The sequence below is a fragment of the Haliotis rufescens genome, unplaced genomic scaffold, assembly GCF_023055435.1.
Source record: "Haliotis rufescens isolate VD_foot unplaced genomic scaffold, xgHalRufe1.0.p SCAF_23, whole genome shotgun sequence".
Lineage (NCBI taxonomy): Eukaryota > Metazoa > Mollusca > Gastropoda > Lepetellida > Haliotidae > Haliotis > Haliotis rufescens.
In genome coordinates this window covers 11,761,678-11,777,462 of record NW_025963924.1, presented here as the reverse complement: position 1 = coordinate 11,777,462, position 15,785 = coordinate 11,761,678, and the positions used below count along the sequence as shown (strand labels likewise).

The 15,785-nt window shown below is 41.0% G+C and overlaps 1 protein-coding gene across 1 annotated transcript in view; it reads right to left on the bottom strand.

Moving 5' to 3' along the window:
* Positions 1–577: 577 nt before the first annotated feature.
* The window catches only part of LOC124133074 (probable G-protein coupled receptor No18), a 114,472-nt gene continuing 99,264 nt past the window's right edge, over positions 578–15,785 (bottom strand). Inside the window, exon 2 of the mRNA XM_046497302.2 lies at positions 578–3,117. Coding sequence (XP_046353258.2) covers positions 1,612–3,117 — 1,506 coding nt within the window. The 3' untranslated portion in view covers positions 578–1,611. The remainder of the gene's footprint in view (positions 3,118–15,785) is intronic.

Here is a 15,785-nt window from a genome sequence, read left to right as displayed (position 1 = left end):
GTGGAATGAATAATACTCATGAACATAGGGTTTGCTTGTTGAGAGTTAAAAAAACACCCTTATCACGTGTTTACTTTGGTCCTATTTCTTTCATCCATGTGACTTTCACAGCTATTTTGCCCTTTACGCCAAATAGAATCGGTTTCGGGGGATACTTAAGCCTTGTTATTTTCTTGCATTGACCTTTTATAATCCATTTACCATTACAATGCATTTGTAATCGTTTTGAACATAATTTTGATAGTAATAAATGTATACAACTCAAAAGAAGTTAAAGAATACCCGATTTTTTCACATGACTGCAGTTAATCTGTCATGGCTGGTGGGTATTCCAACACACATCCTTCCGATTGTGGGTGTTCTTTAACTTGTGTTGATAATAGTTTCGAAAACCTTATTTGACATCGAAACGTTATTTTACACCAATCTCTTAAACGGAAATAAGGCTAGCGCGATGACGTTCGCCAATATAGCTGATAAAGAGCAAGCTATGTTTTTTTTCTTCTGAAGCAGCTGAAAATGTCAACCAACATTATTAAATTACAAACATTTTTGTGGAGTCTTTTCCCGTTGAACGAAAGAAGATTTGACCTTAACGTTAAAATTCGGATACATGAGCAAGCGGCAGTGATGATTAAATTACAAATGTAAATTTGGCATGATATGGGAAGATTAACAAGGGAAGAAACAAGTCAATTTGAATAACAACCACGCCTCGGCAATATTGTTCGCTTTAAACTGCATTTCAGCGTCTTTCTATCACAGGAAAACTTAACGGCCTGTTATTCCAACATGAAAAGATAACTGGGCAAAAACTGACATGATCTAGTCCAGTTAAACTGCAATTGAGTGATTATTCTGTTGAGCTGAAGGAAAACATGAATATTCAACATGAACAATGATGTTTTCACATGGGATTTCCTCGTTGTGGGGAACAAGTAGCAGAATAAAACACATCTTGATATTTGTACATTCGATGTTTACGGGATTATTTCGTTAGAACACATTCTTCACTACGTGTTAACGGGCCAGCTGATATGAATATGAGAAAGAAGAATTTTGAAAGAAAAACCTAACTTGTCGCATATTCATAAAAAAAAACAATATATGGGCCAATACAATGAATGTTTCCCATAAATTCTCCGTCATTTAACGTGTTAATCTTAAGACATTCTACTTTCAATTTTCATTTAAATACTCAGAAACTCCCTAAACCATGAAATGATGATTAAAATTTGTGTATTTCCAGGCAATCGGATATCCTGAATATAATGAAACCTCGTGAACATAAATCGATATATCATTTAATTCGAACTTCAGAATCCAAACAGAATCATTATCATCGCTTTCCGATCTAATATCGGCGCTATATGGTTTTATGTAGGAAATATGGGCTAATATCAGTTGTACGTCTGTCTCGAACATCTGTTAACTTTACTTTTCCATGATTCCAAAGATTCGAGTTAACGAGGTTTCACAGTAACGAGTTGAACCGAAGTCCCCTGCGATACCCAGTACCTGTATAACAAAATGAACTGATTTGAAAAGTCCGTTAGAGTTCGTTACATGTGGGTGTGAATTAAAATGTTAATGTACCTAACGGGCAAATCATTAGTCAAACCGGGCGTTAGTTATACTGTTTCTATCGTAACACTCGGCTCCTCGCCTTGGAGAACTCGGACCACAAACTCGTAACATCTTTCTGAACTTCCGGCGGAAGTTCTGGTTACAAAGTGGGTAGAGGAAGGGGTTGAGCGTCGAGTTGAGGTAGCCTACCCACGTCATCGCTGTAAGGAGTCCAGGATCAATACAATCATCACAGAAAGCAACCACTAAAAATAAAATAAAATAGGGCAAAAAACACAATGTAAACGCCCCCATGATTACACCGAGCTGACGAGCAGCCTTGATTTCCTTTGTCAAAGAAGATGATTGGCGAAATGTTTTAATTCTTTCTTTTATATTCAACATTCCAGTCAATCGTCTGTTTTTATCATCCCGTAAGACAAATAAATTCTTTTCCCTGCTGTTCTGCCGACTCCCGTCCGACACAGCAACAGTCTTATCTAACAAGCGTTCTGCTTGGCGTATCCGCCGAATACCACTTATTAGAGAATAGTTCTCTCCCCTTGATGGTTGTCGTTCGTGTTTGTCATTCGGCCTATCTTCGAAAGTACTCGCGGAGGAACTGGAATGGGACGATGATGTTTCGGATCGAGCTCGACAATTTCCGGCAACAGCTCCCGGGTTTTTTATTTGTAAAGGCAAGTGTTCTTCATAGTAATACCTCTCGATTCTCTCCGTTTGAGGATCTACAACGCTTTCATCATATATATATTCCACTCTATAAGCGGCTGGCGATCGAGCCTCCCTTGCGCTCATCTGTCTTTTAACGGCAACAAGACGAAGGTTTTTATAACCGTCTCGACTCTTTGTGGAAACACTCCTCCCGTTAAAGTGGGCGTTCTGAATAGTCCGCGATGCAATGACAGGATCTTCTTGTATAGAATGGGTATTGTCATCCGCAAATGTGTCATCCCGATGTTCACTTTCATCCCCGGAGTGCGACGGCTGAGGCCCAGTGATGTAAGTCGGAACTCCCCCACAATTCCTCTGTCCTAACTCAAATTCCGAACGTTTGCGAATTTCTTGGAATATTTTCCAATATAATGAATACATCACAGCTAGCGGTAAGTAAAAATTGAAAAACGCAGTCACTATTTTAAAAACAGAATCACGAGCATATTCGGTATCACAAACATCGTGCTCCACAGTCCGTACACCCCCGTGAGCAATATGGTGCCACCCTATGATTGGAATAATCCACAAGCATGACGCTGTCCACACGCAAGATATCATGATGAGCGCTCTCTTTTTGGTGCGTTTCCTGAGGTACAGCAGAGGAGCGGTGACGGACCAGTAGCGGTCCAGGCTAAGGATGAAGAGGTTGAGGATGGAGGCGGTGGAGGCGATGTAGTCGATGCCGATCCAGATCTGACAGACGGCAACGCCAAAGAGCCAGTCGGTGGTGAAGATGTAGACGGTGGAGATGGGCATGACGCTGAGGCCGACGATCAGATCTGCTATGGCCAAACTGACGATGAACATGTTGCTTACCTGAAAGTATACGGTAATAGCGTTAGATTATTGACAGTAAATATAAAAAAGTCACCAGTCTCGCTTATCCGACGTAACAGATTCTATTGAACGTAAAAGGCAAAATAACCTCGAAAATGAACATGAATTGATCACTGAAAATCAGTGATGACAAAATTTAACGTGATAATTTCTATATTCCTATTTGAGCAGTGTATATTGAAACTGAAAAGAAGTAGATATGAGGAACTCAAGTCAATCTGATCTAAATACTAGTTGTAGAGCGTCCAGGACACCGTCATCTTCCCGAGGCAAGATAGTTAACTGACTATAAATGTCCAGTTTCCACCCTTGCCGAACCCTGCTGGAATTCCTGGGCTTGATCGTAGCGCCACAAGTGGCTATTACAAGTTATGTCCCTTCTATGCCTCTCCTATGGACCAATCAGATTCCACCTCTCGTATCACTTGCATTTGCTTCAGACAAAACGGCGGCGCCCAGTCAAGACGATCTGATGATAATCAAGATCTCTATATTGTGATAAAACGAGTCTTACGTCGCGAAGTGCATCAAATCAATATATAAATGTTAAAATATGTTAAAAGATGGTTCTTGTTAACGCGCCAGCAGCTCGGCATTGAGGGGATAAAGCAAAGACTGGTCGTCTCGCAATCGGTATACTGTTTCTGGGTGGGGTATTCATGTTAAACTGCGACATGATATCTCAGTGGGTTAGCACTATAAAATCGGCATTAGTCCCTACTAGTACAAGCAGCCTACCAGCCTCGTTCCGAACATATAATTGATATTTTTTTATAACATTGAGATGCCACCACGTGTTGGCATAAAGGGTAAGCACGCCACTAGAATCAATGTATTGTGTTGATGCAAACATGAGTATCAACACATAAATAATTTCTCCGACATTTGACAAACGTGTCATTTAGAATTGACTGTGCATTTCTTTCGGTCCATTGAGGTCAAAAGCGCCAAGCTAGCACGCGCCAGGTGCTGAGATCGTATCCCGCTAATCACTGGGTTGTTATTCAGCCTTGGTGCCAACAATGTTTACAGGTCAGTGTTGTCAATACCCCTAGTGTTCAGTGCATACTCCCTGTGCACTCAAAAACCCACTCGTCCGATGGTACATGACCAGATGGTGGGAACACCAATACGTACATACACCCGAAACACGAGTGTCAAAACCTATGGTGTCACCCTGGGCAAGTGACTTAGTTCGAATGTGCCTCTGTTCCCCCAGCGGGGAATGGGTACCCGACATGTTAGGTGGATGTAAAAGCCTTTTAGCTTGGGTTGTATACTCCTCAGGGAGTTGAGGATGATAACTTGAATGCAAACGAGGCCATTGGTCGACGAACAAATAAAACAAATAAACAAATAAAACCGCATTTGAGCAGATACCAGTACCTGGATGTTTGCGGTATATAAATGTTTAGTTTAAACAAGATGTGTGAAAGCTGTATGTTTACAAAAGTTTCATTGTGTGTCCTTTTTGTATTCCACGAGACCGCCTCCGTGGTCTAGTGGTAGAGCGTCCGCCCGGAGAGTGGAAGGTCCGGGGTTCGATCCCCGGCCGCGTCATCCCAAAAGACGTTAAAAGATGGTACTTGTTGTTACCCTGTCTGACGCTCGACATTAAGGGGCTAAAACAAGGACTGGTCGGCTCGGAGTCAGTATACTGTGTCTGAGTGGGGTATTCATGTTAAACTGCGGCATAGTATCTCAGTGAGCTAGCACTATAAATCGGCATCAGTCCTGACTGGTACAAGCAGCCACACAAACACATACACGTACATGCACGTCGCTATATAAGTGCAATAATCTTGGACGCGACGTTAAGCCCAATTTCACCTCACCTGTATTCCACGATTACGCAATGGACGAATTCGCAATGGCTGATCAATGGTTAGCGCTATCAATTAAGATCTTATTACATAGAAAGTGACCAGTGGACTCAAACAAAATACACTGGAATGATCAACTGAACCTAGTTTCTATTCGTGTCAGGCGAACGTAAACCACTTGCTTACTCTACATATGCCAATGGAAAGAAGCTAATGATAATGCCCGCGTCCTTTGGTGAACATATGTTTAAATCTCACGATGTAATCTCACAAATATCGACATCCTGTCTACAGCATGGACGTGGCAGAAGATTTTCTGTCATTTACTACACTATATTAACGCTTCCCTGCCCAGCATACAATATCTGTAGCCATAAAAATGTCTGGCCTACTGCCAGCTCCAGTTGTGATATAGATCATGAAACAAACGTCTCCCTGCTCTTTTTGGATATAACACGCATAGGCGCGAACTATTTCTTCTGTTGAAAAGTTCCGTTGTAAATTGCCGGAAGATGGACCTCTTTCCGGGAGTATGACATCCTCGTCATAAGGTAGACAGTAAACGGTTTTGTAGATAAAGATCTCTGGATTGTATAATATTACCAGAGGCAATGGCGCCGAATAATTTGTTTCTTTTAAAAAATGAGGAAGGGGAATCGTTGCAAGAGTTCATGTATTGGTTTTCTCTGTTTTTTTAATTCTCGGAAAAAGTCCTAACAAACCAATCTCCGGTGAACACATCACAACAATGAAGGAAGTTGTGGGGCTAAATGTATAATATCTAATTGCTACATAGAGACTTGTGTCCTGTAGACTTCCAAATTATGTCTGTCAACAGCCGAAGGCGCCCCCTGGCGATACAGGTACATGTTAAAGAAACTGACAGAATTTAATTTGATGAATGAGCGCTGTTAGGTTGCAATGGGGCTTTCTCAAATTACGCGTTCGGAAATCCGGCTTTGCGATGAATCCGGACGCTTAATGTTGATAAGTGGCGCATTCATTTTTGACAATCTGTTGTGAAATAACATTTACTTCATAAAGTTAATAACTATGTAGCTGTGGCATGCTTATGTTGAGAATATATTTTTTATTTAGTACAAGAAGAAGATGATCCTGAGATACGCGTGCTGATTGTTAATCCTTCATTGTGATGTGTAGCACATTGTGTTGTAGCACATTGTGTGGTTTAGCACATTGTGTTGTAGCACATTGTGTTGTGTAGCACATTGTGTGGTGTAGCACATTGTGTTGTAGCACATTGTGTTGTGTAGCACATTGTGTTGTGTAGCACATTGGGTGGTTAAGCACATTGTGTTGTAGCACATTGTGTTGTGTAGCACATTGTGTGGTGTAGCACATTGTGTTGTAGCACATTGTGTTGTGTAGCACATTGTGTGGTTTAGCACATTGTGTTATGTAGCACATTGTGTGGTTTAGCACATTGTGTTGTAGCACATTGCGTTGTGTAGCACATTGTGTGGTGTAGCACATTGTGTTATGTAGCACATTGTGTGGTTTAGCACATTGTGTTGTGTAGCACATTGTGTGGTTTAGCACATTGTGTTGTAGCACATTGTGTTGTGTAGCACATTGTGTTGTGTAGCACATTGTGTGGTGTAGCACATTGTGTTGTAGCACATTGTGTTGTGTAGCACATTGTGTGGTTTAGCACATTGTGTTATGTAGCACATTGTGTTGTGTAGCACATTGTGTGGTGTAGCACATTGTGTTGTAGCACATTGTGTTGTGTAGCACATTGTGTGGTTTAGCACATTGTGTTATGTAGCACATTGTGTTGTGTAGCACATTGTGTTGTGTAGCACGTTGTGTGGTGTAGCACATTGTGTTGTGTAGCACATTGGGTGGTGTAGCACATTGTCTGGTGTAGCACATTGTGTTATGTAGCATATTGTGTAGTGTAGCACATTGTGTTGTGTAGCACATTGTGTTGTGTAGCACATTGGGTGGTGTAGCAGATTGGGTGGTGTAGCTCCGCTAAACGAGCTGTATAACTGTTCACTTACACAGTTTGTTCTCCCAGTGACAACTATCGAGTAATCAAATGATACAGTCTGACCAGAAATTATCGAGAATGAATGAACATTGCTAATTATAGATAGGCAAAGAGATGTGTTTGTCCAACAAACACTGGTTAACTGAAGCTACAAAACAGCAAACTGTTAAATATTTTGCCAGATTATCTCTATTCCTCCTAATATACATGCTCTTCAATGCGGCGAGGCCTGCTGCCATCCCGGCCGGAGTGTAACATTTTGCTCGTTGAACCATTCCTGAGATTTCCTTTGTACAAGTATCACCTGGCAACTGCAATGAAATTAAGGAGTGTAGTTTGGACGCTGGTAAATTGTTTTTTCTGTACCGTTGGTCGTCCACGTTTTTATGTAGTTTGGATATATCCGCACTGAACCTTCAACTGAGAACATAATATTATCCCAATTAAAATTGTTATGCTCCAAACACCAGTTCAAACGTTGTTCTTGTTGTGCAGGTTTTAGGAGTGGTGATGGAATTCTTCGTGATTTCTGCGGGTTCTAACGTTGTTATTGTCGCTTTAGAAACATCAACCGTTTTATCATTATCTATTAATCATTCATGCCTTATATTTTCTACGCTCAGGACGCCAATGTACCAACTCGCCTTCTGTCATCCACAGTCAATTTATTTGGCATATCTGCCCTGTTTGTGCCCCTATTCCTTTTCCACTCACATTTTATTTAAACACGGTACACAGTGGAATGTCTGTTCTCCCTGTAGTGACCTGTGCTGATCTATATTCTTGATTGTATAATTCAGAATTATTTTTTTTCAAAGCTGCCATTTCCACAGTGGTCTTGTTTTCAAAGGGAGACAACTCTGGTCAGACAAAAATGACACGCGAGTCAGACTAAGTTCTTCATACATCTTTGACATTGATGGCCAAAAGGTACGAACATTTCTAAATAATTCCTGGTGAAACTAATGCCACAAGTTTGATTGGTACTTCACGTTTGATTAATCATAAAACCTGCGCATGAATGTCTCGTTCCTTATGTCTCCGGGTTGAGGCGAGTATACTTGTCGTCGGGGCGACTAACAAGGTCGGGTGGTCAGACTCGCGGATCTGGATGGTGCATGTCATCGTATCCCAATTGCGTATGTCGATGCATATGATGCTATTCACTCGATTGTGTTGTCCAGACTCGATTATTTAAAGACCGCAGTCATCTAGCTGGAATATTGCTGCTGACTGCGGCGTTAAACAACAAACAAACAAATGACTAGACATAAACAATGCAAGGCATGGTGCTGTATATACACTGCGTAAAGGGTGGCTATGTCGCCGAAGGCGCCACAATTCGCAGTGGTGTTGCGTCCCTTGGGCACACCAGGAACCTATGATCGTGGTTTCGAATCCCGGATTTCACTGCATCACTTCGGGCTCTCCTCCCAAAGTAATCTGACACGTCATGATATAACCGGAGCACTGTTCAAAGCGGTATTAGGGGGCACGGGTGGCCCAGTCGTCTAAGGCGCCGCGATTTGCTGTGCAGAGTTGCGTCCCTTGGGCACGCCAGAAACCTATGATTGTGGGTTCGAATCCTGGTTCGCCCCGATTATGTTTCTAGGTTTGTCAGCACCATACCCGTGCTCGTGGGTTTCACCGAAGTGGTAAACGTCTGAGACCTGCATCACTTTGGGCTTTCCTCACACATTAAGCTGACACGCCGCGATATAACTGGAATACTGTTAAAAGCGACGTTAAACCCAACTCACTCACTTACAAAGCGGTATTAAACCCAACTCACATCAATGACGAAAATGACGTCCGATGCAATTCTTTATTTTGACGTGTACCTATGTTACCATGTTTCTTCAGGTTAACAATTGAATTGCCTTTGCATGTGTTTGTTACGGGTGCCACCGGTGAGGCAGAATACGCTCTACTTTTCACGAACACCTGCTTTCATAGTGTTTCATAAACACTTGTTCATGAAATAGCGAGAAGGATACCATGGACTGTGCTTTTAACAGAGATTTCTTATTATGATGAATATGGATTTTGTCTTTTTTATTTACACCCTATTACATCATAGCGATTACAACAACCACAACACTAAGCTTTAAATGATCTTCCGTGTACTCTGATCCTATGCCGCAAGTCGTCTTTGTGACAGCATAGTTTAAAATGTTAAATATGTCTCCAAGGACTCTTTACATTACGCTCTACGGGTTTCAATCGTGAGAAGAAATGTTCTACTAAATCACAGTTTAACAGCATAGCCACCCTTGGAGCCGAGAAACCAATTGTTTCGACCCACGGTGATAAGCATGCAGTACATCTTCCCGAGGCAAGTGAGTTAACTAATATTATAAAAGTCCAGTTTCCATGTTTTGTCTGGACTAACGGGTCTATGCATAGTCCAATCAAAATCGCGCACCGAATTCGAAATCCGGTTCGTAAAATGTCGTGCAGATTTCTGTCGATTGCAGGATTTGCAAAGCATGTGCACCGCCAACTCGTTGTCAACAGATATTTTCCAAGTCTTTTCATGTTTTTAATCAAAGTGCTGACCTGATTTGATGCAATTCGCGAAGTAAGAATTATCACAACATAGATCTTGATTATGGATCAGATCGTCATGAATGGGCGCCGCCATTTTGTTTTTGACAAATGCAAGTGATACGAGAGGTGGAATCTGATTGGTAGAAGGGACATAACTCGTAATAACCACTGGTGGCGCTACGGACGAGCCCATGAATTCCAGCCAAGTTCGGCAAGGGTGGGAACTGGACTTTTAAAGACAGTTATTTTCCTTGCCTCGGGAAGATGCACGCAGTATGGAACCCTTCCACTATTTCCGATCTGGGAGTTGGGTTCAAGAGGCACACGCTACATGTATATCTCATTATTTCACCTACCAATAATCAGCAAAGTGAAGTACAAAAAATAGAGTACTTCACAACCCCGATATTTTATTGGTTGAGGTTGAAAAAGCATTAATCGTCCTATTTGTTTAATTTGCGGAAAGATTACAATAATTCAAAACGAAAATTGTCATGGTTTCTACTGTAGGCAATCTGTGCAGATGTTGTGACATGGCGCACGTCGTACACCGTCCACAGTGAAGACATCCGGATTTACAAATTTCCGGAAACACGAATCATGGGTAGAGAATAGTCTCTATTTGTACACATATTATTTTCCCAAATAGGATCAAACTGAAAGCAAGGGGTCACGAATGTTTTTCACTATTTATCATTTAAAAAACAAACTTGGGCGAGATCAAACGGCATCTCCCAGGAGATATCGCTACACTTGTGGCATCGTGGCATCATCGGTTATCATGACGTCACAATGAAATGAGCACAGTATTCCCTCTTCCAGTGAAACTTGTAAGCTGTACTTTTTCCACCCAAAACACTGAAAATATTTAAAGAATCTTTTTGAATGAAAAATTGAATCCCATCCTCTTTGAGATACTATGCCGTAGTTTAACATGAATACCACACCCTGACACAGTATACTGACTCCGAGCCGACCAGTCCTTCATTTATCCCCTAAATGCCGAGCGCCAAGCAGGGTAACTACAAGTATCATTTTTAAACGTCTTTTGGCATGACGCAGCCGGGGATCGAACTCCAGACCTTCCTATCTTCGGGCAGATGCTGTGCCACTTGACGATGGAGGCGTTTTTTCATGTGGAAGATGGACGCTCAGCTTTTTCTTGGCCACTTATTGTGCCGTTTTTTTTATGGAAGTTGCGGTGACTATGACTACTTCAACCCTTAAGCCAGCAAGGGAAGCAAGTAATTGACGCAAGATCGAAAGAAAAGTTGTTAAAGCGTTTTAGCATTTTACAGAAAACGAAATCTGATCTCCATATAATTCTTAATTGGAGCTCTGTCTGTATCACCCGAAGATAAGAATAGTGAATCACATTACGGAGCTTGTTTTTGCTTAACAGTATACTTGTGAAACATTTGAATTCGAAAAAGCAAACCAAACAGATTTGGGAAATGTCATCGTCAATGTCCAGCGTTGTTGAGACAATACAAATCTGTTAGTGATTTTAAATCTAAAAAGATGAAAGCTATTTACATTTTTAAAAAGCTGATAAAGCGTCATAAGAAGATGAGTCTATGAATCATTGACAGTAGCTGTGCTGAGACAATTGCCTGTTTTGTCACCATACCCAGTTGTGCATACGTTGGAAAAGGATACAAATACGAATGCACGGCTTGTTTTCCCTTCTGTCGTCGGGTATACTGCCATATGAACCGGAATGTGCTCAGTCCATCTCGACTAAATAGATGGCACCGAGAAGTCCTGAGACCAACTCTATGGACACAGTCTCACATGATGATGGGTGAGTGATTGAGTTTGGTTTAATGCCCTCCTGAGAAGTATTATATGACGAGTCAACTGAATATGTCAGAAAAGCCCAAAGTGATGCAGGTCTTATGTGTTTTGACTCAAAAAAGGCAATTGTCTTAGTCACCCGCGCGCAACTTAAAATCCAACAGGTCAGTCATTATAATTGTCTTGTGCAATCACATTTTAAGTATTTAGTATTATTTAATCAATGAAGTATCATATTATCAGTACTTGACAAGAGGCATTGTGGTGAAGAGTTCGATACAATATGTGTGTTGTCTTTGTTGGTATTCTTGGTGGGAAACAATAACAAGTATCCCTCATCCCCTTTTATATAAATGTTTAAAAGTAAACCCTGCCTCGCCATTAAAAATGAGAGGAATGTGCCTGAGAAACACTTGTTCTCCACACTGGTGTAACCAACAAGCATAGTGTTGACAAACCTTGAAGCATAATCAGGATTCAAACCTACAGTCATATGTTTCTTGCCAACCTTAACCACAAGTGGCCCCATGATGACAGAAGAATCGACAAGGAAAAATAGATAAAAATGCTCATTGATGAGCAACTCGACAAGTTCTCTCATTCTAATTCTATATGGGGCGGTCGGGTAGCCTAGTGGTTAAAGCGTTCGCTCGTCACGCCGAAGACCTGGGTTCGATTCCCGACATGGGTATAATGTGTGAAGCCCATTTCTGGTGTCCCCCGCCGTGATATTGCTGGAATATTGCTAAAAGCGGCGTGAAACCATACACACTCACTCACTCCAATTCTATATGCAAATTCTTCTTACAAAACTCTGAACACACTTAATCACAAAATATAATTAAAAAATGGATCATATAATCCATAATAAGAAATATAGAGTTATCAAGGTTGTTGTTCATTGTTATCAATACTGTTATATGACATGGTGGATCTGCAATCCTAATTGTATGTTACCATTTGGTGTAAAGACATCGATTGCTAAGCCAATAGTCTTGTACTGCAACAACCAGCGCAGCGGTAATTAGCGCTGGAGACAACATTCGCGTTAATTTGTCGAAATAGCAATGATGTAAATCCCTAAAGAAGCTGAACAATGGCTCGCCTGGCGATCGGCTGAATGGGAACGTTCGCCTGTGGATGAAACCGTGTTCGTAATCACGTACTCAAAGTTCAGGGTTGAGTGCTTCGATGTGGAAATCAAAGACCGGCTGTACTTGGAACAAGTGAATAACAGTTTGCAGTTTGCAGTATTTCGGCAATGTTTTTGCGCTAAGCAACGCTTTGATAAACGCTTGTAACTGTTTGGTCGAATACAATTTTCAAATGACAGTTTACATGACCTTTTACAAAAAATGTTATACGTTGATGCATTCCAAAGCCTCAGATCATTTGCGCCTTATATCGAGGTTGGCCAATCTCCCGGGACACAGCCACGTGTTGGCCATCCCTGATTGATCCAGCCCCCAGTTTAATTAGAAAAACTGGACAACAACCTAAAATCTGTAGCAGGGTGTGTGTGACCGTACGTGCCGAACTGGCGTTAAGAACTAAAATATATTGAAAGATGTATTAACTTTGAGATATATTACTGGATCCAGCAAATGTTGTATCACCCTGCCACAAAGATTGATACTATCTCTTAATTCACAGAAAGTATTTGAGATACCGTGTGGATTTCAAAACCTCAAAGGATTGACTTAAATTTTTTATAAAGAACCAAGATCAAAACATTTGATTTTTTAGCACTGTCCCACAAGGGTAACTTAAGGGGAAAATATCCTTCTTTGGTCCATGGGGCATTTGTAGCTAAAAGTGGTGAACATAGACATGGTTTCATCTCTCTATTCTGGGATTCAGGACAATTTGTGAAACATTAAAGCAAAAGTCATCTGAAGTTTACTGGGTTAACAATACAAAGGAATTTGGCTATTAAGTTTAGCTTAAACTTCAGGTATATCGATGATCTAATATCGTTCAATACCCTTCAAGTAGCCAAGTCCGTTCAACAGATTTACCAACCCGAACTAGAAATACAAGACTCCTGTCGAACCACCACATCTATTTTATACTTAGATCTATGCATAAGATTCAGAATGACAAATACAAGTTCCAGCCTTCCAACAGTTTCTGAGGTACAATCAGGAGTATTGGACTACCAAGATTTCATACGACTCTTGTTCAAAAGTTGTCTGATCAAGGTACTCTATTCCATGCCTCGATAAAGTTTTCAAATGTTATATTTCCAGTCAACATTTTACTTGCCTTTGCATGTGTGTGTAACGGGCGCCTCTGGAGGGGCATTATACGCTCACCCTTTTTGCGAGAACCTGTTATAATCATTTGATAGTGATTCATGAACGCATGCTTGTGATATAGTCGGAATCTACAATGGGCAACACTTTGAGTAGGGATTTCTTACGATTATGGGACTGGTTTTTGTCGCTGTTATTGAGCTCCAAAAACTATCAGGTCAGGGATGCACGTACACAAACGTTCTCCCAATAACAACCCGTACACCCAGCTATTCACATAAGTAACGAATATATTATTATTTCGTTACAATATTTGTGTGTGACAATTCAGTCTATCTTGTGATCGCACATCGCTACAGTAAACTACGGTTATAACGAAATCAAAGGACCACTCATTTTAGTTCGTTATAACCGTTGTTCGTTATAAGCATATTCTACTGTAATCGGAACTGTACAGTGGACTCAGTTAAAACAAAACTGTCTGTACACTTATACTGTGTGGCACTTAGAAGAGCAATGGTAATTAATGTTGTACAGACATTTCCCACAATTTTCCTACAAATTTCTTTTCCATATCCCATATCTTTATCACATGTACAGAAACGCAGTCAAAATAAATTAAAGCGACACCTACACAAATCATCCCTTATAAACTTACGCTCTTGACACCAGGTGTTCGCCAAACGCCTAAGCATGTACAGTACTACTGCTAGCATTGGCCGGGTCTCGAGGGTTCCAGCGCCAAATGATTGCTGTCACTTTCACTCTGGAGATTATAAAACTAATATTCCATTAAATCAGCTTTGGTAAATTACTTGAAAGTTTTTATTCTCCCGAGATGCTCATTTGATCAGAACTGATCGTCACCCTACCAATGACGAAGCGTATATTTTATTAACCAACGCCACCATTCTGTACAAAGAAAGCTTAAGCAAGGCAGCTGATTGATCACGTTTTAATGATACACTCACGCTTAACGCGCTCTCATTCATCCCATTGGATTTTCTGAGATTTATTTTCCTCTGCCTTAATACAGTGGAATGTAAATACGATTACCAGTCGTTGGTAGGATGGTAGAACGTTTGCCAGATTGAGTACCTAGGCCTGTCGACAGGTAGAGATAATTGACGTTCGCGAAGCCGCACCTGATCAGGTAAAATGATGATTACAATCATCCTCTTGTACCTCCGTGTGTATAAGGCTCTCTCAATTGCTTAGATTTCTCATAATTATGGGAAGGGTTTTGTCGCTCTTATTTATTAGTGAACAGTACAAAAAACACGTTATTCATCACGAAATGAAACCAGACCTTTACACTGTGTTACAATGCTCATATTGATTTCTAAATGTATCATGCTGTCATGGAAACCTAGGTTTAAACATGGGAGAATGTCAGCTTACACTGATAACATTGGTTCGATGAAAACGCCTCTTTAAAAAAAAGCGAAAAACCCTTTTCCATGATACCGCCTTTTACAATGTGCCCATGTGTTATTCAGTATCTGCGAGCCATGAACTATAAGTTGTACATTCACTTGTATAACGGATCCAATATAGTAATTATCTTCTGTGTTTGATATACAGTTTACGTTCATTTAAATAATGGCAATAATTTTTAAATCGATTACCGCGTGAACAATGTGGGCCATCCTAGAAACGAACAATAACTAAACAAAAAGTGTTAGAAACACGTTTCTGTTGTAATTAATGTTCAAGCCTTTGTCGATATAAATGAAAATCTACACATACGCGCGCTCGCTCACATATACACGGCCGCCCAGCCGCACACACACAATCACAGACGCACGCGCGCACACACAAACACACACACACACGCTCACCCTCATTCTCTCTCCCTCACACACACACTCACACAAACACACACACGCACACACACACACACTATGAGGTAATTATCAGTGGTGAGTGAGTGATTGGGTGAGTATGGTTCAATGCCGCTTTTAGCAATATTCCAGCAATATCACGACGGGGGACACCAGGAATGGGCTTCACACTTTGTACCATGTCGGGAATCGAACCCGTGTTTTCGGCGTGACGAGAGAACGCTTTAACCACTAGGCTACCCGACCGCCCCTTATAAGAGATGAAGATCTTTAAGTAAAAATGACAACAAACACACTTCCATATCCATGAGAAATCTCAGCGTTTAGCAGAATCATGTTGTACAATTCCGACTTTATCGCA